Source organism: Podarcis erhardii, assembly GCF_964252035.2.
Source record: "Podarcis erhardii genome assembly, chromosome: 14".
Taxonomy (NCBI): domain Eukaryota; kingdom Metazoa; phylum Chordata; class Lepidosauria; order Squamata; family Lacertidae; genus Podarcis; species Podarcis erhardii.
The window spans coordinates 27,154,585-27,182,185 of NC_138503.1; the positions used below are offsets into that span (position 1 = coordinate 27,154,585).

A 27,601-nucleotide genomic window follows, 5' to 3' on the forward strand; every position below is an offset into this window, starting at 1 on the left:
CAAGTGAAAGCAAGATGATCCAAAGCAAGTCTTGTCCACAAACATACAGAGGCAGTCTCTTCTTCTCCAATATGATGGATTGATTAGAAGGCTGGGGCTTTGTAGGGCCTGATGGACAGGAATTGGTTCTTAGGGCCGAGATGGCACTTCTGCAGTACAGAGCTTAGCCTGCGAGGCTTTTGGTGAAACAAAACACAGGCAATGTAGGAGGAAAGACATTTGAGCCTGACTGATCAGACCCAGCCATCACCTGTCATGGGTTGGCTGAGTCAGGATGATGAGGACAGCCCATGACACCACCTGACATGAGTGATTCTGATATATTATGCAATTGGTGCTGAAACATACTATGGGAGCACATGAAAAGGTAATCAGGTCTCTTGGTGGCTTCATCTTCTAGCCTTTAATTTCTAAACACGTGCCAATCTCATGGTCGATCTTGTTGCTGCTTCTATGTAAATTGAGGCCTATGGGTTGTATTCAATGTTCTACTCAGAGTACCTTAGTAATTTTAGTGGGCCTACTCTGAGTAGGACTTAGAGGGCGACATCCATATGTTTGCAGGAACAAAGTCATGTGTGTCTGGGTCTTCTGATAAGCTACGTATGCCCCAGTAGTCTCTGAAGAGCAACAGAACCTGTTCACCTCCAGTATGGTGCAGTGATGGACCATATTCCAAGCATACATTTAATATCCATTTTACACAAGGAACCACACCATAGGCACTGGGCATTTCCTGAGGATTAACTGACCAGCTGGAAGAGTTATTATGGCCTAGATCAATGTGTTGTGTGTTCTCCTCTCTAGCAGTTAAAATCCATTCTATTGATTTGTTAGAGCCCAAGGCTTGTGTTGTTCATACATCAGGTAGAGAGCTGACTGGTTAATTTTCTTAGGTTTTGAGGAGAATTCCACTGTTGCAAAATTCATATTCAGATATAAAATGTGCCTTGTCTCAATTGCGTGTCCTTGAGAAATTCCTCAAATACTGATGAGAAAAGATTCTGGAATTTCGCCTTTAAGCAGGAATAGCACACCTACTTCGCAGTGGATGCCCAGGCGGGAACGTGTAAAAGTAAGAGAGCCCGCTTTGCTGCCAGTTTCTTCCTGCTGGACTGAGTGGGTATCCAGATTTCGAAAGGGAAGGAGATTATGGGCAGGTTACAAAACAATAGTGGCACTTCACTTGAAATACAGTGCAGAAAACATGTTGCTGCTTGATTGCTGTGGTCACATTGATAGCCTTTCGATTAAACTGCTGTAATGTGCTGTACGCGGAGCTACCCTTATGCCTGGTTCAGAAACTGCAGCTAGTACAAAATGCTGTTACTAGGTTGATTAGTGGGACACCCACCTGTACATATATTGCACTGACGTTGAAAGATCTGCACTAGCTGTCAGCTGCTGAGCCAAGTTCAAGGTTTTGTTGTTGACATTTAAAGGCCTAAACTAGGGATGCAGAACCTCGGACCTGAGGGCCAAATCCTGCCTTCCAGGTCTCACCATCTCGCCTTTGAGATTCTCCCCAGGCCACATGCCTCACTGAAGGATAGGGAGGGGTGTGTGGAAGTGTCCTTGGAACCAGCCTAGTACACAAAGGTAAAATGCATATTCATTGCTCTTCCCACTTTTGCCTCTGACCCTGCCTTGGGAGGTTCTCTAGAAGAGAATGTGGCCCTCAGGCTGCAAAAAGGCTCCCCAGAAACAACTGGGGACCGGGATAACTAGCAGCCTCTCCCCCACCCCCCACCCCGATACAGATCAAACCCACCGTTTAGATCTTCCCAGGAGACCCTGTTGGTTTATAGCATGGCCAGTGGATTATCACTTTATGATAATATGGAAGTGTGCCTTCCTATTGAAAGCACCCACCCTCTGGAGTGCCCTCCTTCGGGGGATTTGTGAGGAAGGGCTATCAGCCTCTTTTTAAAAATGTACTTCGCCAAGCTTTCCTGGACTCTTGATTCTTAACTGTTATTGTTTTGTTTTTGTTTGGTACAGTTCATGGTTTTATTTGTAAGGCACAGCTTTCATCTCATGATATTTTAGAGCAAACTGCTTATAAATGTTCATTGAAGTGCTATGATTTTCTTTCAATAAATGGAAAGGCAATTCATCCCTTGTTTGTTTGGTGGTCATGGCAAGGAAAGGCTAGTTTGCAGAAAGCCAAAGGGGGCTTTGAAAAAATGCATAGGAAAACGTCTTATTGAAAGAAAACACTTTATTGGTCTGCCGGGTCAATATGGGCAAAAATAAAGAGGAGCCTGAGAGCTCTTGGTTGGCACACAGCAGTTCCCCTCCCTTCCGGGACTTTTCCTTTCATTACAGTAGGGGGAGCCACGCCCTATGCATCTGTCCCTTCTGCACACAGGATGCTGACCCCTCCATGGTAGTGAATGGGAGAGCCCTTGTGTATTGGAGCTCTGTGAGCTCCCTGGTGTGCATGTGAGGCTCTCTCCATCCAGCTCTGTGTGCTTACAGCTCTTTTATTTATGCCCTGTGCTTTAAGCTGATTTCCCAAACAAATTATCTATGATTATTTAGCTGAGAAAAAATGGCTATCCACGAAGTTTAATCTGCACTAAGTTAATAATACCTATTTGAATCTGTTATTCCATTGATTAAAAGCTAGGAGGGGAAATGCCTTTTAACTGGTTTAGCAAACGGTCCTAGAAATTACCCAAATAACCTATTGACTGGGATAATGTAATCAACTCAGAGGAGCTGGTGAATATGCAGCTCTCCCCTCCCCCACCCCGCCACCCATAGCACATCATCGTAATGATTGAAGGGACTCAAAAGTTTTGAGGCACTGAACAAAACTGACCCTAAAGCAAAAGCAAGCAAATCAAAATCTTAAGTGAAAGCAGCCCAGAAAACAGAACGGAGGCCTAGTTACGAGGGAGGCAAGTGCCCTTTAACTGCTGTTTTTGCTTGCTTGTCAAGATCTATATTCTCGAGTCCTGGTTTTATAAGCACTTTGTTTTTCACAAGTGCTATAAAGGCAGAAGCAGGGTCTACTGAGAGACAAATAGCGTAATGGAAGTTACTGTTGAAAACAGAACATTTTGTAAAACATATAAACCTTCATTATATACATATCTCCAGTGGGATGTAGCCTATGTCAAAGGAATGCCTCAAAATATCATAGGTGACTTTAATTATGTAATTGGAGGGGGGATGTAATAGCAAGGCCCAGACACTTTGTGGTTTAGCAACACAGAGCAATTCCTGCTGGAGCTTTCCCTGTAGTTTCCAATCTAACCCACAGAGAACTCTATTGGATGATGAGTTTTCAAGCCAATTAAGGGCAGCAGGCACAATCCTGCAGGAACCGCTCCTGTGCAGATGCCTTCCCTTCAGCAGAGTTTGCACTGGGGCACAGCAGTGGTTCAGCAATGTGCTCTGGAATGAAAAGGTTTTCAAGAAAATATCGTTAAAATTCAGGTATTGAATTAACAAACCGAGTTAAGTGCCAGGATCCCGGGAGCACAGAGAAAGAGAAGGATGTGACAAGTGAGCACAGGATTTAGCTTCCCAAGAGTATCAGCTTTTGGTTTGGGGTTATTCTTGTTTTTAATGTAACACGTTTCCAGGACACGTTTGGAAGTGTGTGAACGATGCTTGCTAAAATAGCCCGTGTCTAAGGAGCAGCTGAGTCAGATTTCCAACAGTTGTAGGTCAGGCCTCTGTGTTTGGCACTGCACCTCCCCATGATGAGTAAAATTGAAACAAATTATGCAAAATGAAACAAAATATGTGAGTTTGCTCAAGCAGAAAAAGCAGGTGTTCCTGGTGCAGAATTTGTATTTTCTGAATGCAGAATTTTAGCATGGTGCAAAAAAACAACAACCAAAAAACCACCCTCTGAAGGTCCCTCCAGATGTCCTTTCCATTGTGCATTCATGATTATTTGTGCTTATGATGCTATCAGGACAGTTATAAGCAATCCTGATTTCAATGGTATTTGTGCTTGCAAAAGTTATGGGGTCATTGTACTGCTTCTTTTCCAACCAGTTCATGTCCTGTAACTTCCTGCTGAAACACCACCAAAGTTCTGGTTGTGTTTTATTGTTGTTTTATTGTCCTACTGCTATTGTGCTATATATAGCCCCTCCAAACAGCAATAATGTGGTAGCATTTGGGAAGCATTACAGAGCAACTAATAAAGCAGAATAAGTTCACCACTGATGCAATACTATGGTGTCAAGAATATGGTAAAGAATACACCTGTAATAAAACACCAGTCTGGAGAGACACTGGAATTCAAGGCAGAACATGTGCAACCAACCTAGCAAAAAGCATTCTGGATTTCAGCAAGGCAGCCAGAATTTCTGGAATGCATTGTGGGGTTGTTGGAGCCACTGTAGTCACCCTCAGTTCTGCTCCTTGCTAGTTTTGGAGTAGCATTAACTCGTTCCAGATGCCACCTGGGCAGTGTTTAGTCTTCAAATGAGGAAATCTGAATTGCAACCTTTCAAAAACAACTGCCAAGACGTCTAGCTTCACTGTCCTGTAGAATAGCTGCATTGATCTCCCATGTTGGAAAGTTATGAATTGCAGAGCCTGGAGATAGAACTCTATAAACACCTCGTTGAACATGAGAGGAAAAGAGTGAGCCCATATGGCTGCTGTGAAATGAAACCAAGTCATTTTTCCTCCGCCACCCCCCCCCGCCCTCTATCTCAGAATTCTTTGAACATTGCCCTAGAAAATTGGAAAAGGGAGAAGTAGCTGATGTAATTTATTTGAACTTTCAAGCTGCCTTTAACTAAGTCCCTCACAAGGAAACGAAAGGAGTCACCGGGTGAAGGATGGAGCACTTCAGAGACAGGGAAATGGCAGAGAGACAGCAAAGAGGGAGGCTGCACAGTCAATTTTCGACATAACACGATCCAAAGCGCCTCCTTCTCAAAGGCTACGTTCTGGGGCTGACACTATTAATAAGCGTCTCAGTGGAAAAGGAGGCAAATGGTCACTTGGCTGCAGTCCTCCGCCCCGATAAAAAATAAATTTGAAAATCACACTTGCCTGTGTGAAAGTCAACCTGTGTAGACTCCATGGGCTTCTTCTGCATGTTGGGCTGGCCTTGTGAATGATTCCAGTGCGTGGCCAGATAAGCTCACCTGTTAATGTTTTCCCAGAAGCAATGATTCAGGGTTTGGGGGTTGTTTTTTAAGGGAGTTGGCTTTTTCACCCAAATCTATTATTTGTTTTTATTTCATATATCTGCTTTTTTACCCTGCCTTTTCAGGGTACATATACTCTCACAAGGCAGCTTGCATGTGCACTAACAAAACAGGGGAAGTAAGCTTAGAAATTGCAAGAGAATAATGAGGAATCGCAATGGAGCAGTAGAAGCCTATCAAGAAGAGAACCGTATGCACAGTCAAATATTTGCCTTCTAATTTCACAGTCACACTTCCTGCCACTGAAGAGTCAATCTGCTTTTCAAGCAGCATCCCAGTTTGCCTCTTCGGCACTGGAAATACTGCAGTGAAATTCAGAAGCAAATCTCCACTTGCATACTGTACATCCATACCTTTTGGATGCTGGCCCCAGCCTCTTTAGTGAACCATGCGTCTTCATCTGCGTTGTTTCAAAGCAATTTTTTCAACCTCCTCCGTACTGTCGGTTTTTGGCTGCTACATGCTTTTTAAATCGGAAGGATTCTACCTATTACCACTAGATGGCAATCAAATAAGATAACAGTCTTCAATCCTGGCTAAAATATTCAGTCCCGTTGTGAATTTTAACCATAATAAAGAAGAGAGCTCTCTTCTGAGAAACCCGACTTGCATTAATATTTTACTAATTGGCATTTTTACAGTGTCATCCAGCCACTTCTTTAAAAAAAAAAAAAAAAAGGGCAGGTGTACTCTGTATAATAATGTAGAAGTCAATATTGGAGGCAGAAAGAAACAATTAAACCGAGGGAAGAAAAGCGATAATTTAGTAACTGTTTAAGAATTTATGCTTCCTTGCCCTTCTCACGTTTTAAAGCTGAAACATTTTTATGGCAGCTGTAAAGAATGACACCATAACTGTGACTTTATTCACTCACCGTGCTTTCATTTTGCGGTCTCCACACTCCACACCCGATGGCTTAGGTTTTGGTTTTGCTGACAACCTGAGATCCTGCCCACCACCATGTCCTGTATTAAATAACCCCATGTGGAAATTTCAAAGTAGCCAGTTGCACCCTCATTGATTACATACCCAAATCCCACAAGGAAGGCTGGAGAAGTAGGAGGAAGGAAGGCTGGAGGAGCATGGCTGGGAAGAGTGGTAGCTCAGTGGCTGAACATCTGCCTTGCATGCAGATGCTCCCAAATTCAGTCCCCAGCAACATCTCCCTGCAAGCCTGGGAGATACTCCTGTCTGAAACCCTGGAGAGAGCTGCAAACCATACTGAGCTTGGTGGACCATTGGTCTCACTCTGTATAAGGCAGCTTCCTATGGTTCTTGCCTTATAAACAGCCATGGCTGACTAGCAGAAGCATTCCCAAGCAACTGCAACAAAATTAATTGGGCTCTAGTGGTGCAGGACGCACACTGCCTAGGTCCCTTGCAGTAGTGCAGAGGTCCTGCCCACTTCTCATGACAAGCAGGGCAGCCCCTTTTTGTGGCAAAATGTCTCAACAGGCTCTGGCCTCTCTGGGAGTTGAAAACATCTGGAGTTGGCTAGCAAATGTTTGCTTCACACCATTATCATTTATTGATTTAGCAGTCCTTTGGGACTGCTCACTAGATAAGAGGAGAAACACATTGCTTGCCAAAGCAGAGAGTTTGTCAAAGGTACACAGTGAGCAGGGAGAGGCAAGCTGGTGGTCATGGGCTATAAGAGAACAGCGTAATAAGTGGTTGCCTAGGGAAGGCTTTGCAGTTTTAAGGAAGGAGCTGGCTCCTAGAAGAAGGACTAGAAGCAGAATGGATGGTGTGAGGAAGGGAAGAAGGTGGTGCCAAGGATATAATTGCGGCCCAAAGAGTCTTCAACATAAACATATTGGAGCCTGGAGTTCATAGTGGGTGTGATGGATGCCAGCACAGAGACTTAAGGAGAAGAGTGATGGGGTCGTAGCGATGGGAGAGAAATATTATTTTAGCAGAAGCACTCCACTCAAGGCATTCCAAGATCAATATCTAGCTCCCCTCTTTGCAGGATTTCCACCTCTGCCCCCAGGAAATGAAAATATCTCCATTAACCAAGAGGCTAATAGGATTCCATTCACATCTGTTTGCCTACCTTTGCAGATCTCATAACATAAGCACACCACTACCTGTATGTTGAACTAATGAAAACAATTCGGTTTTGTGAACAACAAAGTGAGCACTGAGCAGCAAGTCACTGTGGCGGTTAGCTGTTTGGGATAATTGTGCAAGCCTGAAGCTCATAGATACAGGTTTGGTTGGGAGGGTCTACCCACCCACCAGCAAAGAGAAGTCATGGGCTTGCTGACTTAGCATAATGGGACCCCATCTGCTATGCTGGACCTCTACTTTGAGATGAGATGTCAACCACTAGCAGCTGAGACTGGCGCTCTGCTACCTTTGCTACTTCTCACTATGCAGGTGGGGGGACTGTTCCATTTATATCCATGATCTCTGCAAAAGCGCATGGTGGCAGCAGGGCTGACCTTCATTAAAATCTTAAAATCTGCAATATGTGCAAACTAAATGGATTTGGCCCTATTTCTGCTCAGTTGGCATAGTTTATTGTGCTTCTGCTAGAGATGTAAGAATTGCCTTTCCTGGATTGGATCAGAGGCCAGCTGGATTAACCAGAAGGTGAGGTGTGATTCAGGCAGAGGTATACGGTACATTGCTGTAATTCCCTGCAATGATCAGAAGCTGTCTCTGAACATGCATGTTCTGTTCTTGGCTAGCATGGTGCAATGGTTAGTGCTGGAGACCTAGGTTCAGATCCCCAAGCAGCAAGGATGCTTCCTGTGTGACCTTGGGCCTGCCCCCAATTCTCAGCCTAGCTTACCTTGGCAGGTTGTTGTGAGGATAAAAGCAGGAAATCCTTGGAGGAAAGGCAGGATATAAATATAATTAATAAACCTGCATTTCCCAGAATTGAGCTAGTGCTTTTATTTTAGCTGAAGAGTTTATCAAAGTGAAAACATAGTCAAACAGAAAACAACAAATCAGGACAATAGTCCCAACCCAGAGAGAGAAACAGGGTCACAATACAAATAGTGCATTCAAAATGAACAGTCCAGACAAAACTATGCATTAAATAAGATTATCTTTCCAAAATTATAAATGAACCAAGGGTGGTCATGGGAAGGATGTATTCTTGTTAACATAGGAAATAAACAGAAGCCACACACTGAGAAAGAGGTCGCTAGATAATCTAGCTCAGTGGGTTAATTTCTCTAGAAGGGCAAAATGCCAAATCTTGCAGAATCAGTTTTGTAGACAGCAAAGGCCTGGGGAGTGCCAGTGTTGTGCAATTTCCATGTTGCAACTAAAAAGAAGGCAATAAGATCCTAGACCCTGCTCTTCGCTATATATCATTAAGAGGAACAAGTTTGGGGGAACAAACCATCTTGGAAATCTCCTCCAAATGGGCTTTAGTACCGCCATCATATCAGTCTGGTGGCAAAGAATTCCTTAAAGCTGGAATGATTGCGGGGAAAGAAGCAAGGAATGTGGATGGGAGCCCTGCTCAGCTTCCCACTGGCTTCTGAGATTGTCCACACATTTGAACAAAGTGGGCTGTGAACTAGGCATCACATTTGCAATGGTTGTGCAGGACGCAGGGAGTGTTGGATAAGAGCAGTTCCCCCATGGCACTAAGTGGAAATTAGAGATGCTTCATCATGAATCATTCTGCTCGTGGGGGAGAGTAGGACACCCCACATTTCTGGCTTCCAAAGTGCAAGGGACAAAACGAAACAAAAATGCTTCCTTTCTTCACCGTTTCCATTTGTGAGTTCTAGAATCCAAACTGGGCTATGGGAAGCCACAGTCCACAGGCAATATTTCAGGCTTCATCACTTGTAGTCCTAGAACTGGACTAGAAAACTAAGGAGCATATCAAGAGGGAAAGGGTCTAGAAAACAGTGGCAAGCTTTGAAGAAATTCACAGATTCACAAGGTGGGCGCTTATCCCCAAACATACTGTTTAAAAACGAGGGTCTGATTTATGGCTTAACTTAAAGGGGGGTTCCAATCAAATAAATAAACAGACCCAGGTAGCTCATCTAAGCTTCTGCAGCATGCTAAGCCAGGACTAGAGAAGGCCCTTCATTTCTCCACAGAGCAAATCTGAAGGTGTGGGCAAGGGTGGAAGTAAAGAATTATAACTGGCAAATCTTCCTACTGAAATGTACCAAAGAATACTGGTCATCAGCATCCAATTTGCATTTTCCTCCATGCAGTGGGAAATATTTAAGTTGACAAATAGGATATTTAACTGCGCAACAGATACTTGGCAGTTCGTTATTAACAACTGTTACTGATGTGATTTATTTGCTGTTATAAAAAGGGCATTATTTTGTGAATATGATTCAGAAATTAGCTCCAGTTTAGCAAGAGGCCTTGACTGCCTGACCTCTTAATAGCCTTATAATGATGCCATTTACCATTCAGTGGCTTATTCAAGTCATTGTGTGTGAGATTTGTTCCGAAGGACTGATGTTCACAGATCAGACTGGTGTGTAGATGGCTCACGGGGAACGGGGGAGAACTCTGGGGCCACATATGTTGCCAGGGCCACCTGCACTAATAGGAGTTAGGAAAAGGCAGGTGTGGGGGGCTGCCCTTTCTTCAGTTCCCTTTGCAGGCCACCCCTAGTATTATTCCTCTACCATATTCCCCCCCCCCTCCAGGTACTCATTCTTTGCCCATATAAGTGTCATTTGAATTGTGGTGGGGTTTTTTGGAGGGGGGGGGGAGAATAGAAATTCCAGAAGATTACTTTGTCAGAAGCAGAACTTTCCAGCCAGTTGGACAATTAAGTCAAAGTACCGGTCGCTCCTTTGCCCTTACTGCCCCACACTACTGTTCCCCCTGTTTCCTTGCCCAATATAACCCGCCTGGCTCAAAACACAGATAGATATTTCCTTAAAGAAGCTAGACTGCTTGCTAACATTCTGTCGCTGACAGTTTCACTCTGAACAGTTGGAATACTGATGGACGTTCCATGACGTAATGATAGGCAAACTACAGCCAGTGTTTAGCCTACTTTAGAACTCTCTGAAGAACCTTTGGATCATGGGCCCAGTTGGAAGATGCATTTTGAGTGTCTCTTCTAGCTTGGGTGTCTCATGTGACATCTTTGCCCACGTGGCTGCTCTGTGGCCCCTCCCACATTGATGCCTGGCATGCTCTGCATTTGGCCCTCTACTCTTCTTTCTGTATACATTACCACCCTGGGTAGCCTCATCACTTCTCATGGTTTTCAATGCCACCTATAAGCTCCTAGCGCTACCTCTCCATCCATATCATTTGCCATCCATCCAATCCTCCATCTCCAGTTTCCTTTCTGATATGTCTGCTTGGGTGCGTCAGCATTGTCTCAAGCTCCATGTGTCCATACAAAATTTATCCCATTTTCTCCCATTTCTCCTTGTTCCCGCTCCTTATCCATTAGCATCACCATCCACCCTGTTGATCAGGATAAAGCCTTGGCTTTCTATTATCTTTCCTTGGACCCACAAATGCAATCTGTTCCCAAATCATGCCACTTCTCTCCTTACAATGTGACAAATTACAGCCCTTTGCCGTCCGTATCCTCAGCAAAATATCTGCTCCGTACCTTCTGTAGCTCTCATCCTCAAGGCTGCAAACTTTCGTCTCTTTAGGGTCTCCTATTGCCTCACCTGCTGTGGTCTCACTCACCTCTACCCAGCACTCTGCTGCCAGCTTTATTTGCCTCGTTTGTTGCTCTGAATATGTCACATGAGAAAGGACTTTAGCTCAGTGGGCAGAGCTTCTGCTTTGCATGCAGTAGGTCCCAGGTTCAATCCCTGGTACCTACTGGTAAGGCTGATAATGTTCTCTGCCTGAGGCCCTGGAGAGCCATTGTCAGTCAGTGTAGACAATAATGAGTAAGATGGACCAGTGGTCTGACTCAGTCTAAAGCAACTTCCTATGATCCTATGGCTCTTCTCCTTAAACTCCTTCACTACTTCCTGCCCAGTCCCAGATCCTGCATAAGCTTCATGGCTTACCTTCAAAACCCTCCATCAGCTTCTTCCTGCACCCCATCTACCAAAATCTCTGTTCTTACATCTAGTCACATCCCTTCTTCCCATGACCTTTACTTAACCAGCTGCACCACCCAAAGCTATCCAAATATCCCCATTCTGCTCTCTGAAATGACTCCATCCCTTCCTCCTTGCTGCTGCTGATGCCTGGAATTGCCCTCCCTCCCTCCCTCCCTCTCCTCAATGCTTACCTTTCCTAGAAATCTTTGGAGCACCCTCCTAGTAACAATATCATCATGTAACTAAGTCAAAGAACAGGCACTTGAAATCAACACAGATTCTTCCCTGCTTCCATTACCTCCCATTTGTTTTTCTTCTGTGTCTGTTTTATATTGTAAGCCCCCTGAGATAGGGATCTGTCAAACCTGTTCTTTATAAAGTGCTGTGTACATAGATGGTGCTATATATAAATAAGTAAATAAATAAAAAATACTTTGGTTCCCCCCCCCCCGAATAATTTGTCTCAGTTGCGTAGTCTTATCTGTCTTGCCCAGTTTCTTAAATTCTTGCTCCCTAATGTATAACTGAAATCAGATAATAACTTTAATTTTTTTCTCAGTTGCATAGTTCTGTCCGATTGTAGAACTGAGATATGGCTTGCATCCCAAAGCTGTCTCTGGGGCAAGTTAGCTTCAGAGCTCCTAAAATACAACTGTAAATATATAGTTTTATAGTCTACCTAGCAGGATTGTAGATGCTTTGCTGTTGCTGACTGATGCATTAGCACATCACAGTTAATGGTGAAAGACTCTTGCTGGTGGAATTGATCACATATGTGCTCACAAGCAAGTGCTTAGCTTTGCATGCATAAACAGCAGTGACACTCTGTTTCTCTATCTTTGAGTACATTTCTCCTGGGCTGTGGTCCATAGGCACATGAGGCAGACCTTGCTGAAGCTAAGCAGATCTGGATCTGGTCAGTGCCTGGATGGAAAACTGCCTAGAACCACATGTGTGCTGGACAGAGGGACACCTCCACTTAATCTAGACCCACTCCAGCATGGCAAATCAGGGGATTGCTCTGTTAGTCAGGGCAACCATCCGTGACCTTCTGACTTCCAGATCTTTTGGACTCTAACTTCCATCAGCCCCAGCCAGTATGGCAATTTGAGGGGCAGTCTAAAACATCTTGGGGGTGGTTGGGTTATGGGCCGATGGGAGGGAACTAATATGACACATGTTTACAGTTTAAAAAAATTCAGAACAATTAGTCCATCTTATTGAGTTACTTGCAGCTGCTGCTCTACCATAAAGATTATTTTAACTTTGAAGTGGTGATGTCTGTTTCTCAGCCTAGAAGAGGAGGTGGATTGTGCAGTTAACTGTCAGAAAGCAAATGTCCATTCCTTTACATGAGTGCTGCCACAAAAGTTTTCCTTACTTTTCTTTTTCTGCTGTCATTAGGTATGGGCAGTAGACCTGGATCTGCACTATAGCGATCATCTGGCTTTGACACAGGTCTTGCTGTATGTTACAAACGGAACACTGGATTGCAAGTTAAGTCGCTTTGAATGCCAGGTCATTCCAAGTAAACCAAAAAGCCGCCGCCCCCCTAAGGAACCACCCCAGGTCAGTGTAACCTCCTACTAGCCACTGTGTTGGCAAATAATTGCTTGGGAGCCAGAACAGAATTGGCTTCCCCTCTGCTCCATTGCACTGGTGTCCTGAGCCACCCTGTGACATTCAGGAAGACAGATCAATGCTACTATGTTTGTTTATTTGTTTGTCTCACGGTTCGAGCCTGTGGAATCATAGAATCATAAAATCTTAGAGTTGGAAGGGACCCCGATCGTCATCTAGTCCATCCTCCCCATAATGCAGGAATCATTTCAGATCTTAATTCTGTCTTGTATGGTGTTAGCTACACCCCCCCCCCCGTTTTTCCCATCATCTGCAGATTTAATAAGCATACCCTTCTGTATCCTCACAAAAGCATCTTATTAAAATATTGAAGGACACTGGGCATAGGATAGAACACTTTGGCTCTCCACTAAAGACCTCTCTCCAGGTAGACACAGACCCATTAATGAGCACTCACTGGGAACAGTTGCTCAAGCAGTTGTAGATTCACCTAACAATATTATCCAGCTCATATTTTACCATCTGGTTAACAAGTAAAAAATGGGAGGTCTTGCCCTATGCTCCACTGAAAGCAAAATATACTATGCCCATGCCATTTCTATGATCTACCAAACTAGTAACTACCAAAAAATGAAATAAGGTTGGTCTGGCATGACTTCTTCTTGAGAAACCCATGTTGGCCATTGGTAATCAGTGCATTATTTTCTATGCTCAAAGGAGACTACTTATTAATCTGTTTGAGATTTCCCCCAGTATCTGTGTCAGGCTGCTAGAACTCTACTTACCCAGATGGGCCTTTCCTCCCTCTTGGAAGATATGAACAATATTTGCCCATCTCCAGCCTTCCGGCACCTCACCTGTTCTTGAAGAATTTTCAGAGACTGCAGACAGTGGTTCTGGAATAACACCTACAGGTTCCTTCAGCATTCTGGGGTGTCATTCTCCTTGCCCGGAAGACTTTAGGCCATTTAAAGTAGCTAGGTGTTCTTAATCCACCTTCTTACCTACTCCTGCCATAGCATAGCACTGTAGAGTTGGAAGGGACCCTGAGGATCATCTAGTCCAACCCCCCTGCAATGCAGGAATATGCAGCTGGTCCATACAGGGATCGAACCTGCATCCTTGGTGTTATCAGCACCATATCTGCAGAAAAATTAACTCAGATTTGTGTTTTTAAAACCTGCCTTAGGAGTGGAACCCTCCCATTTTTATGCTTGGTCAGAATGGACCAGAAACCTCTTCTTATCCATCTACAGATAGAGATTTTATGTCATCCAAAAAGTGTCAGAGCTTTGTAATTTAGAGGTTAATGAGCTTCTGATCTATTGTTCTTGTCACACCACTACTTTGAGTTGGAGAGGAGTAAATTACATATGATTAGTCCCAGTAGTACATGTTTTAGAAATGAAAAGTAATCAAGTAGCAACTTTTTAATTAAAATTCTGTCAGGATTAACATAAATTTGTCACTCCCAGCCTATAATCCCCCCTTTTTTATTCCTTCAAATCTTGCTTACCTAGCAGTCAGCGGCAACAAAAAGAGGACCAGTGTGTCAAAGATATCTTTTAAAGAACCGAGAGAAATAAACAGGAGACAAATCTTTTTACAGCGCATGATCTGTAATGAATGATTAAGTAAAAACACTTTATGTGAAATTATGATGTTAATAATGCTTCCGTCCCCGCGAATTTATTACACATTCACCAGGCTGCTCGCTTTGATTTTGATAAAATGGAGCGGTGACCGAGTGCGAGTGATGATTTTTATTTTTAGAATTCTCCTTTGCAAGAGCAAATTTCCTAGATACTGCTGCTACTGTAATTATGTACAAAACCAATCACTCATTATACTTAGGATACATTATCTTCGAGACAGATGAGGCTAAATAAGCAAGACATTAATAATTCATCCGGCAGTTCATTATGCATGTGTTTGCCTGCTTTGTAGCTGAAATAAGCACCTCATCAAACTGATGCCTGCGCTTAAACAATAGTTCTGTGTTATTGCCGCCACATTCAAGTTTACGCTTGTTAAACTGCTACTTGGATTATTTTATCAAGCATTCATTTATTTTATTTGTGGCCTTCTGTTGCCAAAAGAAATTTCTGAGAGCTTTGGGTACCTGATTGGACAATGAATACTCTCAGTTCTCTAAGTATTCTCAGCCAAGGCTGGGTTATCCCTTGTGCTAAATGCGCTTCAGGCTAGGACCCCAGCCAAATTGTGGCCCCTGCTGCTCCCAGCGGCTGCCAGCATTCTTGTAATATTGTGCATGTGAGCACAAGTCTGCCCGCAATGTCGCTTTGGGAACCATGGTGGGCAAAACTGGGGAACTGAGTGCCACTGGGAATAGCAATGGCATGCAACAGATCATAGCTCCCAGAGCGGCAGATTGGAGAAGGGATGAGGCTAGCCTGCCACCGCCACAGTTTTCATGCCTTAGGTCTGAGGGTTAGACTAAAAAGCATCTCGGGTGTCTGATGTTTTTTAGTTTTGATCATTAACATTCTAATGCAACTCAAGTAAGTTTGTGCAGAACATCAAGGAAGCCCATTAAGAAGAAATAAGATGCATGCAAATTCTACTAAGCTTCCTCCATTGTTCTTGTGTATTACTGCATGCACCCCACTGAAATTAAAACACTTTGGTGAATTGGCTCTGAAATGACTTGGCAAATATCACACGCAGTGGTCAAAACACCTTTGTCCTTCTGCCACCACTTTCTTCTAGAAAGGGAACACAGTTTTGCTTGCACGTTATTATTTACCTCTTTATTGAAACTGCCCAATCAATAGCACTTTGCTAAGAAATAAAAGAAGGTGAGAAAACACATCTTGGGCAAAAATTCCATATCGATCTGAGCATTTTGCTTTCAGTTCCAGCCAGTGCCGCACTGTTAAGGAAACAACTATTTAAAGAGTTCCTAAGCTCTTAAGTTCATGCTTTTAAGGTATATCCCAGAAAACTTAAATGAAAAACAATTTCTGTAATGTGTCATGTTCACCCAAGGGCCTCACTTTAAAAAATGCCAAACATTACATCAGGAGAAGCCCCAGCAAGTCAAAAGCAAAATCACAGAGAACGCTCATATGTTATAATTGCATGAGAGCCAATATGGCAACCTTTGTCAGCCTAGTGCCCTCCACATGTTTTGAACTACAACTCCTAACATCCCTAGCTAGCATGGCATATAATACAGCACATCTACTGGTGACCTCTCTAGAAATTTAAAGAAATTTAGTTTTCAAAATTTGCAGAATTGGATCCATAGGATCCAACTCCTAGGGGCTAAGGTCCCTTTGCTACCACCCAATGAAATATCTGAGGGAGCCTCCCCACCCCTGCCCTCCAAGTTGATGGCATTGCCATTGAAATGATGTGTGTGCACCACATTTTGTGATTGATTATGCAGGGTGGGACTTATCCCCCATATTTTATTCAAGTTGGCACCCCAGATTGGATCTCTCGTGAATTTCCAGACTGCATAGACATTTCTCAGAATAATTAATTTGCTTCAGTAAAGTAAAGACTATTCAGCTGATTATATTTATCTTGTGAGTTTGGTGTTTTCAGATACAGTGGTACCTTAGCTTAAGAACAGCCCTGTTTATGAACTATTCAGTTTAAGAACTCCGCAAAACCGGAAGTAGTGTCCCGGTTTGCGAACTTTACCTCGGTCTAAGAACGGAATCCGAATGGTGGAAGGGCACTGGTGGCGGGAGGCCTCATTAGGGAAAGCGTGGCTCACCAAGGTACCACTGTACTATTGTAACACATTTTTAAATTTATCTATGCCACTCCGATGGCTGTATGCTTTCTCTTTTACTTTCTCTTTTAAGCTGTGTAAACACACTCAGTTATTGCAGTTTTAAAACTGCTTAATGGACCCTAATTCCTCCATTTTTCTCACTGAGGACCAGATATTGTAACTATAGATCTGCGCCCAGCCCATGCCCACAGGCAATCACTGCTTGGGGTCCACCCCTTGATGTCCACCTTGTTGTCTACATAGGCCCTAGCCACCACCATTTTCAGTTTTCACTTGTTATGTATATGAAGCCATTTATCTTTGCTGAGCCACCTTGGGAGGGCTGTGTCCATAGAATATTATTATTATTATTATTATTATTATTATTATTATTATTATTAAAAAATGTGTTACCAAACATTGTTTATCATTGCTCCCGTGACTATAAAGTTAGCCTCAAATATTACTATTTGTGCATTTTAGAAAGTAAAGTATTTTTGCAGGATTTATAATAAACTCCAGATTTAGCTTAATGTTTGTAAAAGGGCTTTGTATTGAAGCAAGAATATGTTTGTCTGGCCTTCCCCAACCTGGTGCCCTCCGGATGTTTTGGGCCACATTTTGCATCAGCCCCAGCCAGCATAGCCATTCATGGTGGCTGGGACTGATGGCAGATGCAGGTCAAAACATCTGGAAGGCATCAAATCTGGGAAGGCTGTATTAGTGCTTCATCACAGTCAATTTTTTTTCCCTTCTGCTTTTTTTGCCAGCCTGCTATGGTCAGCCGCTATGTTGCCATGAGCAATTCGATCAGACATGCCAATTTTTCCCTCATCTACTATAATGTTTTCCTTCATATGTGCAAGGCTCATGGGGTTGGATATGATGTCCAGGTAGGAAGATCATGTGCTTTGCATTTAAATGCAATAGAGGTAGGAAAGTAGCTTGAAAGGAGGAACAGCACACAAATCCATTCTAGGCTGACTACAAAAAGTTAGTATCTCCAAATTTTTGGTCCCTGTGATTCTCTCACATATCCCCACAATCCATGAGAATCTTTCTGTGAACTCTGAGATTCTAACACAGATTATCATCTATCACTAACCCAATCTCCAAACCTGAAAACCTGTTTTCAAATTCAAGCTTCTGAATCAAAACATGTCTTGCTGGCTTGTTGCAACTGTTGTCAGATTCTACTCATGTGGGCTTTAAGGGGGTGTGGCTTATAGATCAGCTAGCAAGATTTCCAGACAACTTTACATGTCAACCAGGAAGCAAAAAGCTCTCAGGCCTGGTTTTAAAGTGACCACCTCTCTCTAATTCTGATTATTCGCACCGTAATACAGTTTAGCATCTTACTTTTTTAAGAGGAGTTGTTGTTGTTTACATTATGCAATGCTAACACCTTTCCCTCTACTCCAACAGCAAAAAGAAGGAACCGTTTTTACTCTGTTTGAAGACCATAAAAGGCTCAAATTTGGAATTATGTAAGTTTTCAAGAGTGACTTCTGGAAGCATCTTGAAAATCCTCTAGTTGAACACCTCTACTCCCTTCTGTGGGCTAAGGGTTAGTCTTCCATACATGCTCCTGAGAAAGTAACTCATTCACAGATGTACCTAGCCCTGGGTAAGGCCCCCAAATGGTGCAAGGAATTCCATAGATGTACATAGAGGATGAGCACAAACAAGCAGCATGTCCTCTTCTGCCCAAGTCTCACTGAATACTTGTTTACAGCAGCATGCTCTAATATTAGTAATACAGTGAAATTTTCATACCAATGGTGGTGTGTAGCCACATATTTGATGCCCAAAGTGAAAAGGCTTGGAATGACTCAACCTCTTGCTCTCCTCTGCTACTTGATTAATAAAAATTATTTATTACACAAATCCTTTCTACTGACAAGTTAAAATGGAGCCTCATCTTTCATATCTCCCTGAAGATTGCCACCTTACGAGATTGAAAATATTCATTAAATTCCTTGGGCTGATAGGCCCAAATGAGAGGGTGATTGTTCTTAAGCCTGCGAATGGAATCATTGGCAAAGTCATTTGTTTGGATATCATTAACAGAACAATTGGAGAACATCTCCAGGGGGTCCTCATGACCTTTGCTCAGCAACTCTTCATCATCTATCAAGAATTATCAGCACCTAATATGCATGCCGAGACCAATTTTAAGGTGAGGTGTTAATTAACTAACGATCCCAGTTAAATTTCTGTTAGAGGACAGAAAACACCTCATGCTGTATTATAAACAACTGTTAAGCCATCCTGGGTTCTTTCCATAGCAGTACATGTTTTACTGTGTACAGGTCAATATTGTAGGATTCCCAGTCAATCTGCTAGTTAAATTTATTTTTTTTAGATGTGGTAACATAGACTTGCTTGAGCTGGGAGCCACTGGTATACGTGAAAGGATCCTTCAAGAGCAATTAGATTTTCATCTTAAATTTATCCTTTCTTGGAGTTCCTAATTGGTGGCACAGAAAAGTATTCATGCAGTCCTTCCTAAAGCCTACTCTTACTGATTTACAAAATGAAACCATCAATATACTGGTATATTAAAACACATACATTAAGAAATGACAAATAAGTAAGCTTGATTAGTTTCTGATGCCTAGGCCAAAGAAGGGACTTCTGTTTTAGTGCATCCCAGCAGGACCTACCTCTAGGGCTGACACTTACTTTTCCTGGGTCTCTGGAATAGGAGCCATTTAGCTACTTAGCTAATCAGAACAGAGTGGCTGCCATGTTATATTTCCTAGAATGCAGTACTGCTAGATAAGTTCATCTAGTGGGAGGGATTGAGTGACTGGCCTGTATAATGTGCCAGGGGACCAAGTGATGGTGGACAACAGTGGTTAGGAAGGGGCTGATTGAGGTGGGGTCCAAGTCAGCGCCAAGGGGGCTCATTGGTAGCCTTAAGCTAAAGGCCTACTCAGGCCTCATACTGGCCATGTTATCAACTATCAGGAGAACCTGACAGACATGCCACAAAATAATCTAGGTCGAAACTCCACAGCAGTGTCAGAAGGTAGATTAGTTGGGCTTTTAAAAAACGCACAGGACTTCAAAGGAGTCAAGGAGGCTTACTAGTATTTCGTGCTATAGCCCCGTGATGGGGAACTTTGAGCCCTCCAGATATTTCTGGACCATTCCAGCTGGGGCTAATGGGAGTTGGGAGTCCAACAATATTGAGAGGTCCAAAGGTTTCCCACATTGCTCCTGGTGAAACAACTGTATTTGAGCTCTAATAGTTACCTGCAAGACCTGACTACTTCAGCCTTAGCCTGAATGAGATTGACCCTGTTGCTTCAGCTCGGTGTTAACTTTAGTTACTACTCAGACCAAGGAGCCTGCCAAATCTTCCAATTGGTTGGGCCAGTCCTGAAGAGTGACTCTTTCTGTGAGTTCTTGATACTACTGGTGCAATGATGAGCAGGGAGCATAAACAACTGTTCTACCACTTAAGTGTTTGATTTTGTTATAGAGAGCTGTCCAAGAGATTGAAAAAATTCTGGGAGTTACAGAGCAAAACAAGTTAAAATTTGAAGAGGAAGAGGAGGACTTGAAAGCACAAGCGTCCACAAAATAGTTAGTAGACATTAAAAGTAATCTTTCTTCATCCTTATTCTCATGTCTCTGGGGAAAATAAGTTATTCGTTTTCAAATAGCCCTTTTCAGTCATTTTATGCCCATAAGCTCTGCCAGAGTGTGACTGTCTGTTGACCTCCCAACCATGTTGCTTGGCTCATGGCAACCCTATCCTCCTCCTCCTGGGCCACAACAGTCAAAGCTTAATTTCTCACATTTGGGTTGCGTCTGGTTTTTTAAAATTATGTTTTATGAAATATGTCATGGGGGGGTGACATCCTAAATACAACCTGTGGAAGGAGACACATTTGGTTTAATTCTACACTATATTTGCTCTCAAATTTAACAAAACAGTCTCTCATAATTCAACTATTTGAGAAACAAATAGTAAAATGTTAGTATACAATAAGTCACTCCCTGTGCTTATCTTTAGGGTAGGATAGCACTGAATGCAGGAAAAAGTTTTTTTTAACCCTTAAATTGTTTTTTAGTTATAATTTATTTCTTCTTATAGGTTAATCTCACGGAACATCTTTAAATTATCCACCTGGTTTCCAGTTCTAAAGTACCCCACACTGCAATAAACACTCCACCTACAACTGTGTTTTGGATTGTTGAAAAATACATGTAGCAGAACATAGACCGGTGTCAACAGTGAATCCTGACTCACAGAATTTTTTTTCACTGAAAATTTTGTATCAGATGCTATGACCTCTATATGGCTTAGAGGAGTATTGATTTATACTTCCAATAAAATTAAGTGTAGTTATTTTTAAAAATATGTTTGGCATTTTTGCTTCCTTGGGGGGGGGGATCCTATAATTTCCCAAGCTTTTTCCATGTGAAAGCTTTCCTAACAGAATACATGATTTCTTGGTCATTCCTTTTCCTGAATAACTAGAGTACATTTGTATGGCAGCAGAGTCCATAGATTGGGCACTCCTCTTCTACCAGATCCCATATAAGTATGCTCATATTCCACTTCACAAGTCCTTCTGGGTTTCAGCTCTAGCATTGGGGGTTGGGGGGAGGTTTTGGAGCTGAGTCCTGGTGATATTATTTGTATCACTTTCATTCATAAAACATATAAGATTCACTAAGTGCCGTACACAGATTAAAAATAGGTCAGTCCCATACCCAGAGGCTTACAATCTAAACACAACAGGCAAAAACAGACTGAATGGGAGCATCAGAATAACCTTACTTGCAGTTGGCTCACATCAAATGGGACCCATGTAGTCCACTCTTCTGTTTTCGCAGTGGCAAGACAGATACTTCAATGAGAAGCCTTCAAACAGTGCATTTATGCATTTATTTCATTTATATACCACTTTGGTTTACAATTTAAAATATTGAAATAAACAAATGCTACAAAAATATTCTCAGGCCTACTTCAGGAATGCAGGAACACTCATCCAGAGGCATCCTGGAGATACTATAAAATCAACATGTCCTTTATCCATTGATAACCTGATCCTCTTCTCCGTGAATTTGTCATAGGTGGAAAAAAGCAAACTTGAGCATGAGTTCTTAAAAGATACAAAATGCTGAAAAGGACCAGCTAGTCAGGAAACAGGGCCAGGAGGGGAAGGGTGAAACAAGAGGTAGTCTCTTTTAGTTGCAGCAGCCCCTGGCCTAGTCCTGCTCTCACCTTTTTTTGATAATGACTTGAGAGACAAGAGCATCACCCCCACCCAAACAGGTGATTTTTCAAAGTCCCATTGTGCAGTGGTACCTTGGGTTACAGATGCTTCAGGTTACAGATGCTTCAGGTTACAGACTCCGCTAACCCAGAAATAGCACCTTGGATTAAGAACTTTGCTTCAGGATGAGAACAGAAATCGTGTGGCGGTGGCAGCAGGAGGCCACATTAGCTAAAGTGGTACCTCAGGTTAAGAACAGTTTCAGGTTAAGAACAGACCTCCAGAACAAATTAAGTTCTTAACCCAAGGTACCACTGTACTCCAAAACAGTAGCTTCAAAACTATTAGTACATCCAAGTTTTTAGTGTCACATACACACACTTATTTTCTCTTCTATTGTAATTTCATTCCAGGCAAGGTCCTGGGGATACAAGATCCTGGCTTCCCATGAAATGCAATGGCACCCAAAGGGCTGCTCTAGAGACATACACATGCCCCCCCAAAACCCCTAGCACCAGTATCCAGGTCTATTGTCTTGCCTACAACCCCCACCCCCATTGTTTCTGCTAATCAAGAAATATATTAAAGCTCTCCCTGCTCTATTAATTATCCAAAGGTAAAGTTGAGTCAAAATGTGTTACTGACTATGATTAATAATTAGTGGCTTGTAAGTGCATTCTAGTACATAAACAGGGTACGTGGTTGCGTAGTAATTGATTAATTAGCACAATCTTGCTCTACAGCTCACTGGTCTAAGATTGCTGAGTTTGAAATATTGTTTATAATTATCCAAATTTGAAGGATGAGGGGTGGGTGGGGGCGGGAGGGGGAAGAGAGGTTGCTCCCATTTCTTCGCTCGCTCTTCTGCGCAATTATTCTCCTCACATCACAGACGATGCTTAATGGTTCAGAGCCACGAGTTTCCCTCAGATAAATCACCACAGAGTTCGTTTGTTTGTTCGAATTGCAGCAGCTTTCTACTCCAAACACTCCGGTGGAAAGAACACTTTTTATTTAAGTCGTGTGTACTAGTTGTGTTAGAAAAGGGTGCTTTAAGCTGAGGACCATGTTGTTGTTTTTGGTTATTAGTGTTAGCTTGACATGAGGGGCGCGCGAGCTCGGCCTCTCTCAGCAGAAAAGATCCTCGCAGACAGCTGGGCGCGCGCCCGCTTCTCGGCCTCGCGCGTCGCCCAGTCAGGAGCGCGCGAGGAGTCTGACAAATTCAGTAGGCCGGCTCTGGCGCAGGCGCAGAGCGGCTGTCGGGAAGCTACCGGCGCAGGCGCAGAGTGTGCAGGGGAGCCCCAGGAAGGGGGGGGGAGGAGGGGTCGCTGTTGTTTCCCGGGATAGGGGGGGAGGAGTGGCGTTGCTTCGTGTCTTTCCAGGTTAGGGAAGGTTAGTAAGTGAAGCAGGAACCTCGCCCCCTTGCTCGGGGGCAACTAACGAGAGGGGGAGGGGCTGCAAAGGGGGGGGGGAGTTGTTTTAGGGGAGGGGCAGCAGATCCTGAAGAAAAGTCTCCCTCAGCAACGGGGGGGGGTGAACAGTTGAGGAGGGAGGGGCATATCAAGAATTGAAGCTACCTGGGAAAGGTGTCAGCAAGTAATTTGAGGTGGGGAGTCTGAAGGAAAAAAATTGGCTGTCTCCCCCCCCCAAAAAAAAAATCATTGGAGGAGACCATATTTTATAGGAGACACAGAAATCCATCCTCCCCCCCCCCCCCAGGATATTGTGGGGTCGGAGAGCAAAACATGGGGAGGCGGGTGGGCTGGGGTCCCTTCCAGCCCTCCTCAAGTAGCCTTGCCCTCCTGAAGCAGGTGCATGAGGGGTTCCTCCGGCTGGCCCTCTTGCGCAGGGGGGGCCCTGCTAAGCCCAAAGCCTCCGAGGTGTTGAGCCAGCACCTGCTGCAGAGGGGGCTGCCCCACTGGACCTCCTACTGCGTCAAGTACAGCGCGGTGCACAATGACCAGTTTGGGCTCTCCAACTTCAACTGGGAGGTGAAAGGGACAAACTACCACATCCTGCGGACCGGCTGCTTCCCCTTCATCAAGTACCACTGTTCCCGAGCACCCCACCAGGACCTGGCGATGCAGAACTACTTCTTCACAGCTCTCAAACTAATAAACTTTGGTGAGTGTCGTCTTCGAACGGGCTTTGCCTGTATAGAGGTGGCGCACACAGCAAGGGCTTGAGGTGCAATGAGACCTTGAATAGAGTTAACACCTGATGTAACAGGGAGATGACTTAAACCATACAAAAAAGTATTTTACACAGCACCTATGGAACTCAGTCCCACAGGGCCAGGGACAAAAGTGACAGGGCCAGGATTAAAAGTGCATAGGGCAACTGATGTGACTCTCTTTGTGCAGTACACTACAATCCAGCCATACAAAATCCAGGTTTCTGCGTACACACACTTTTCTATCCATTCAAGTAAGCAAGAGTAATTGTCACAGTTCAAGGACGTGTTCCAGCTAGACAGAGATGCTCAAAGAGGGTTTGAAGCAGGTTCAGAAAGGGGTGTGGTCTGTAGATAGAGGGCATGAGATGCAGAGAGTCCTGAGAGTAGGATAGAGAACAAAATAAATAGGCATCACTTGACCCACCCAGGCCTACCCTGATCCTAGAACTTCTCTAAATGCATAGCAGTGTTGGCCACATCAGTGGAGAACACTGGGATATGATCATATTGAACATGTGCAGAAAACAGGACTATTTATTCCTGGTCCTCAGGAATGCAGCCAATACTTTCAGAACAAAATATATTCACTAAGGATTTTGCATGTATCTCGTAAGAGCACATGCAGTGAAAGGCAGGGGGTTGCCAAATAAAGAATGGCACCAGGAAGGTGATCAGTACATCTATAAGTGCAGATAATGGGTTACCTCAACATGCTTTATGTTTTGTTTTCAAGGAACCAGCCTGGCTTTAAAGGGTGACAAAATCATGTCTTAATTCAGCCTTGCAGTTTGCTTCTTGCAGCTTGTTAGTGGAGGTGGGGTAGAGTCCTGCAGTACTATGTTATATGAGGTTTTACTTTTTTATTTGTCCCCCCCCTTTTTTTTTATACATAGGTATCCCAACTTTATTATATGGAATTGGCTCCTGGTTCCTTGTCAGTGTCACAGAAACTGTTCACACGCATTGTGGCCCAGTCACTATATACTTCCTCAATAAAGAAGATGAAGGTGCCATGTACTAAACTACTCATTTCAAGGACTGACGCTTTCATGGTATATTGCAGCAAAAGACAGACAGAGGGGGATTGTTGTTTGCAATCTATTTGTGTGTAATATGTTTAAGTTTCAAAATGTCCCTATTTTTCCTTCAGTACCACTTTAGTTTTCTTTGAGTGCAGAATAGATTTTAAAAACCATGGAAAATTACTTGAAGCTACTTTTGTTTTCAAAAACTTTTGGTTTTCAAATAATAAATAAAATAATGAAAATATACGTTGTTGGGAATTGTCTTTGCTTATTTACTGATCATGTATCTTTTGGTGCAGTATCATAAAAGATATTGTTGCCCAACACTTATAACACTATCCAAATGTGACTACCTCAGGGATAGCCTGCATGGTGCCTCTGGATTCTTCTGGACTACATTTCCCATCAGCCCCAGCCAGAAAGGCCAATGGTCAGTGATGATAGGAGTTGTAGTTCTGCAACATCTGGAGGACTCAATGTTGGCTACTCCCGTGAAGTAACATTGATTTTTAAAACAAAAATAAAACTGATATGTAAAGGGTGGGGGTTTCATTCCCATATAGATGAGCAAGTCGTTTATGTAAAAGTCCAGAAACCAGAAAAATGTTTTTTTCATTTTCACTTAGTAGAGTTTTGTGCATACCATTCTGGATTACTTAAGTAGGCTGTGGTGCTGAATAAAAGCTGCATACAGACAGTTTGGATATAATATGGTCCAAACTGAGCAGTTCATTTCAACTGATTTCAGGGAAGGGTTTAAGCATCTGCTTAACTCTCCTACTGAAGTCAATTGAACTTTAAAAAGTAACTTTAGGTTATGCTAATGTATAGTTAATGCATGCAATGGTTTTGTGCTCTCCAAACTAAATATGCACTATTTAGTGCATATGTGGGACACGGGTGGTGCTGTGGTCCAAACCACTGAGCTTATTGGGCTTGCTGATTGTAAGGTTGGCAGTTCGAATCCATGTGATGGGGTGAGCTCCCGTTGCTTTGTCCTAGCTCCTGCCACCCTAGCAGTTCGAAAGCATACCAGTGCGAGTAGATAAATAGGTACCGCTGCAGCAGGAAGGTAAACACCGTTTCCATGCACTTTGGAACTTATCACAGTGTTCTGTGCACCAGAAGCGGTTTACTCATGCAGGCCACATGACCTGGAAAGCTGTCTGTGGACAAATGCCAGCTCCCTCTGCCTGAAAGTGAGATGAGCGCCGCAACCCCATAGTCAAATTTGACTGGACTTAACCACCATGGGGTCCTATTATTGCTTAATTGACGAAGAACAAAGTGTTGCAGGACAGATTAAAACTTGGCTGGCTGCACTATGGATAAATTTGATTTAAATTAGTTCAGCATTTTTTCCCCTCGGGAAGAGATATTTCTTGCATTGGAAATAAATATTGCACAATTATTTTTAAAGCGTAAAGCTACAATGAAATGTATGCACAAGTATGTGTCTTAAAATGCTTACTTCAGATTTGAATTGTGAATGGCTTTGCTTCTCTTCAAAGCAACTGTAAACAAATCTGTAATCAAGGAAACACTTAACGTAGTATATTTGGTACCGAGGAATATTTCTAGCACAGGTTAAATAAATAGTTTACATTGCGGAGTAGCTGTTATACTATATTAAGCTTCATTAATAATAAAAGTGAGTATTAGCATTTTGCTAGATTAGCGGGAACTGATTTTTCCCAGTAATGGGCAAAATTAAATAAGTGCAACTCATAAGTTTAAAATCAAATACTGCTCATTCATTGCTCCTTATTTTGTCAATATTCTGCTGTAAAGGTTTGGTCTCAACACAAGACTGATAAAATGTTTTTTAATTACCACACTATAAATACAGTTTTTCCTTGGAGTGGCCCCTCTGCTAGCTGCAGCGTATTTGATTTCTGATAATGGAGACTGCTGACTTTGCTTACCTGTTTTTCAATAAGTGGAGGCAACATGACTCCTTGTCCATACAGTGATGGGCATCCCTCCTTGGAGAACCTCTTTGACAAAGTACTCTATTGATCCACTAGAATTCAGTGCTGCTTGCAGCATTAAACAGAGACTTGATTTCTTGCTCTGCTCTCACTGTGTAACAATTAAGCAAATGTAACATTTTCTTTTATTACATGAAAATCAATGGACCTCTTGCACTTCTGAAGTTGATCATGGTGAGGGATGAACTTGGAAGATGGCTGAGGGCAGAGTTCAAATATAATAATATCACTTGTTGGATTCATTAGGACCAGTGGGTGACCTGTTGAAGTACTTGAAGGGAACAAATACTACTCATAAAATGTTACACTACTTGTGTATACATGAGAGAGTGTTTGTTCATTTTTCAGGGATTATTCCTTTGGGGTGTCAACTAACTGAAACCTGCTTCCTTTTGCTCATATGGCTGTGTAGGACAGATGATGTGTGACTATGGGATTTGGAACTCAATGCCTCAATGTCATTTCAACATTCACTGAAAACGTGACTTTTTTTTACACAGACTTTTAGGAATTGTTGACACAACCGGATAGGCTGGACTTCATATGTATTTCCTATTTAATTTAAATTATTGTTCTCTGCCTTATATCAAGCCAGCCCATTAGTCCATCTAGCTCAATATTGTC

General features: G+C 42.9%; 2 protein-coding genes across 5 annotated transcripts in view; both read left to right on the forward strand.

Annotated features, from left to right (window-relative positions):
* Window positions 1-20,923, forward strand: part of IQCH (IQ motif containing H) — a 79,843-nt gene extending 58,920 nt beyond the window's left edge. For 2 of the 4 annotated variants that reach the window (XM_081838807.1, XM_081838806.1), the window contains 6 exons: window positions 12,624-12,788; window positions 17,319-17,441; window positions 17,974-18,035; window positions 18,619-18,727; window positions 20,039-20,142; window positions 20,657-20,923. In XM_081838807.1, coding sequence (XP_081694933.1) covers window positions 12,624-12,788; window positions 17,319-17,441; window positions 17,974-18,035; window positions 18,619-18,727; window positions 20,039-20,142; window position 20,657 — 564 coding nt within the window. In that variant the 3' untranslated portion in view covers window positions 20,658-20,923. The other 2 variants (XM_081838808.1, XM_081838809.1) reach the window with 2 other exon arrangements.
* A 2,368-nt stretch (window positions 20,924-23,291) lies between these two features.
* On the forward strand, window positions 23,292-25,232 carry LOC309328888 (uncharacterized protein C15orf61 homolog). Its single transcript, XM_081839371.1, has 2 exons — window positions 23,292-23,909; window positions 24,855-25,232. The coding sequence occupies exons 1-2, from the start codon at window positions 23,531-23,533 to the stop codon at window positions 24,980-24,982; spliced, it is 507 nt and encodes a 168-aa protein (XP_081695497.1). The 5' UTR covers window positions 23,292-23,530; the 3' UTR covers window positions 24,983-25,232.
* The last annotated feature ends 2,369 nt before the right edge of the window (window positions 25,233-27,601 follow it).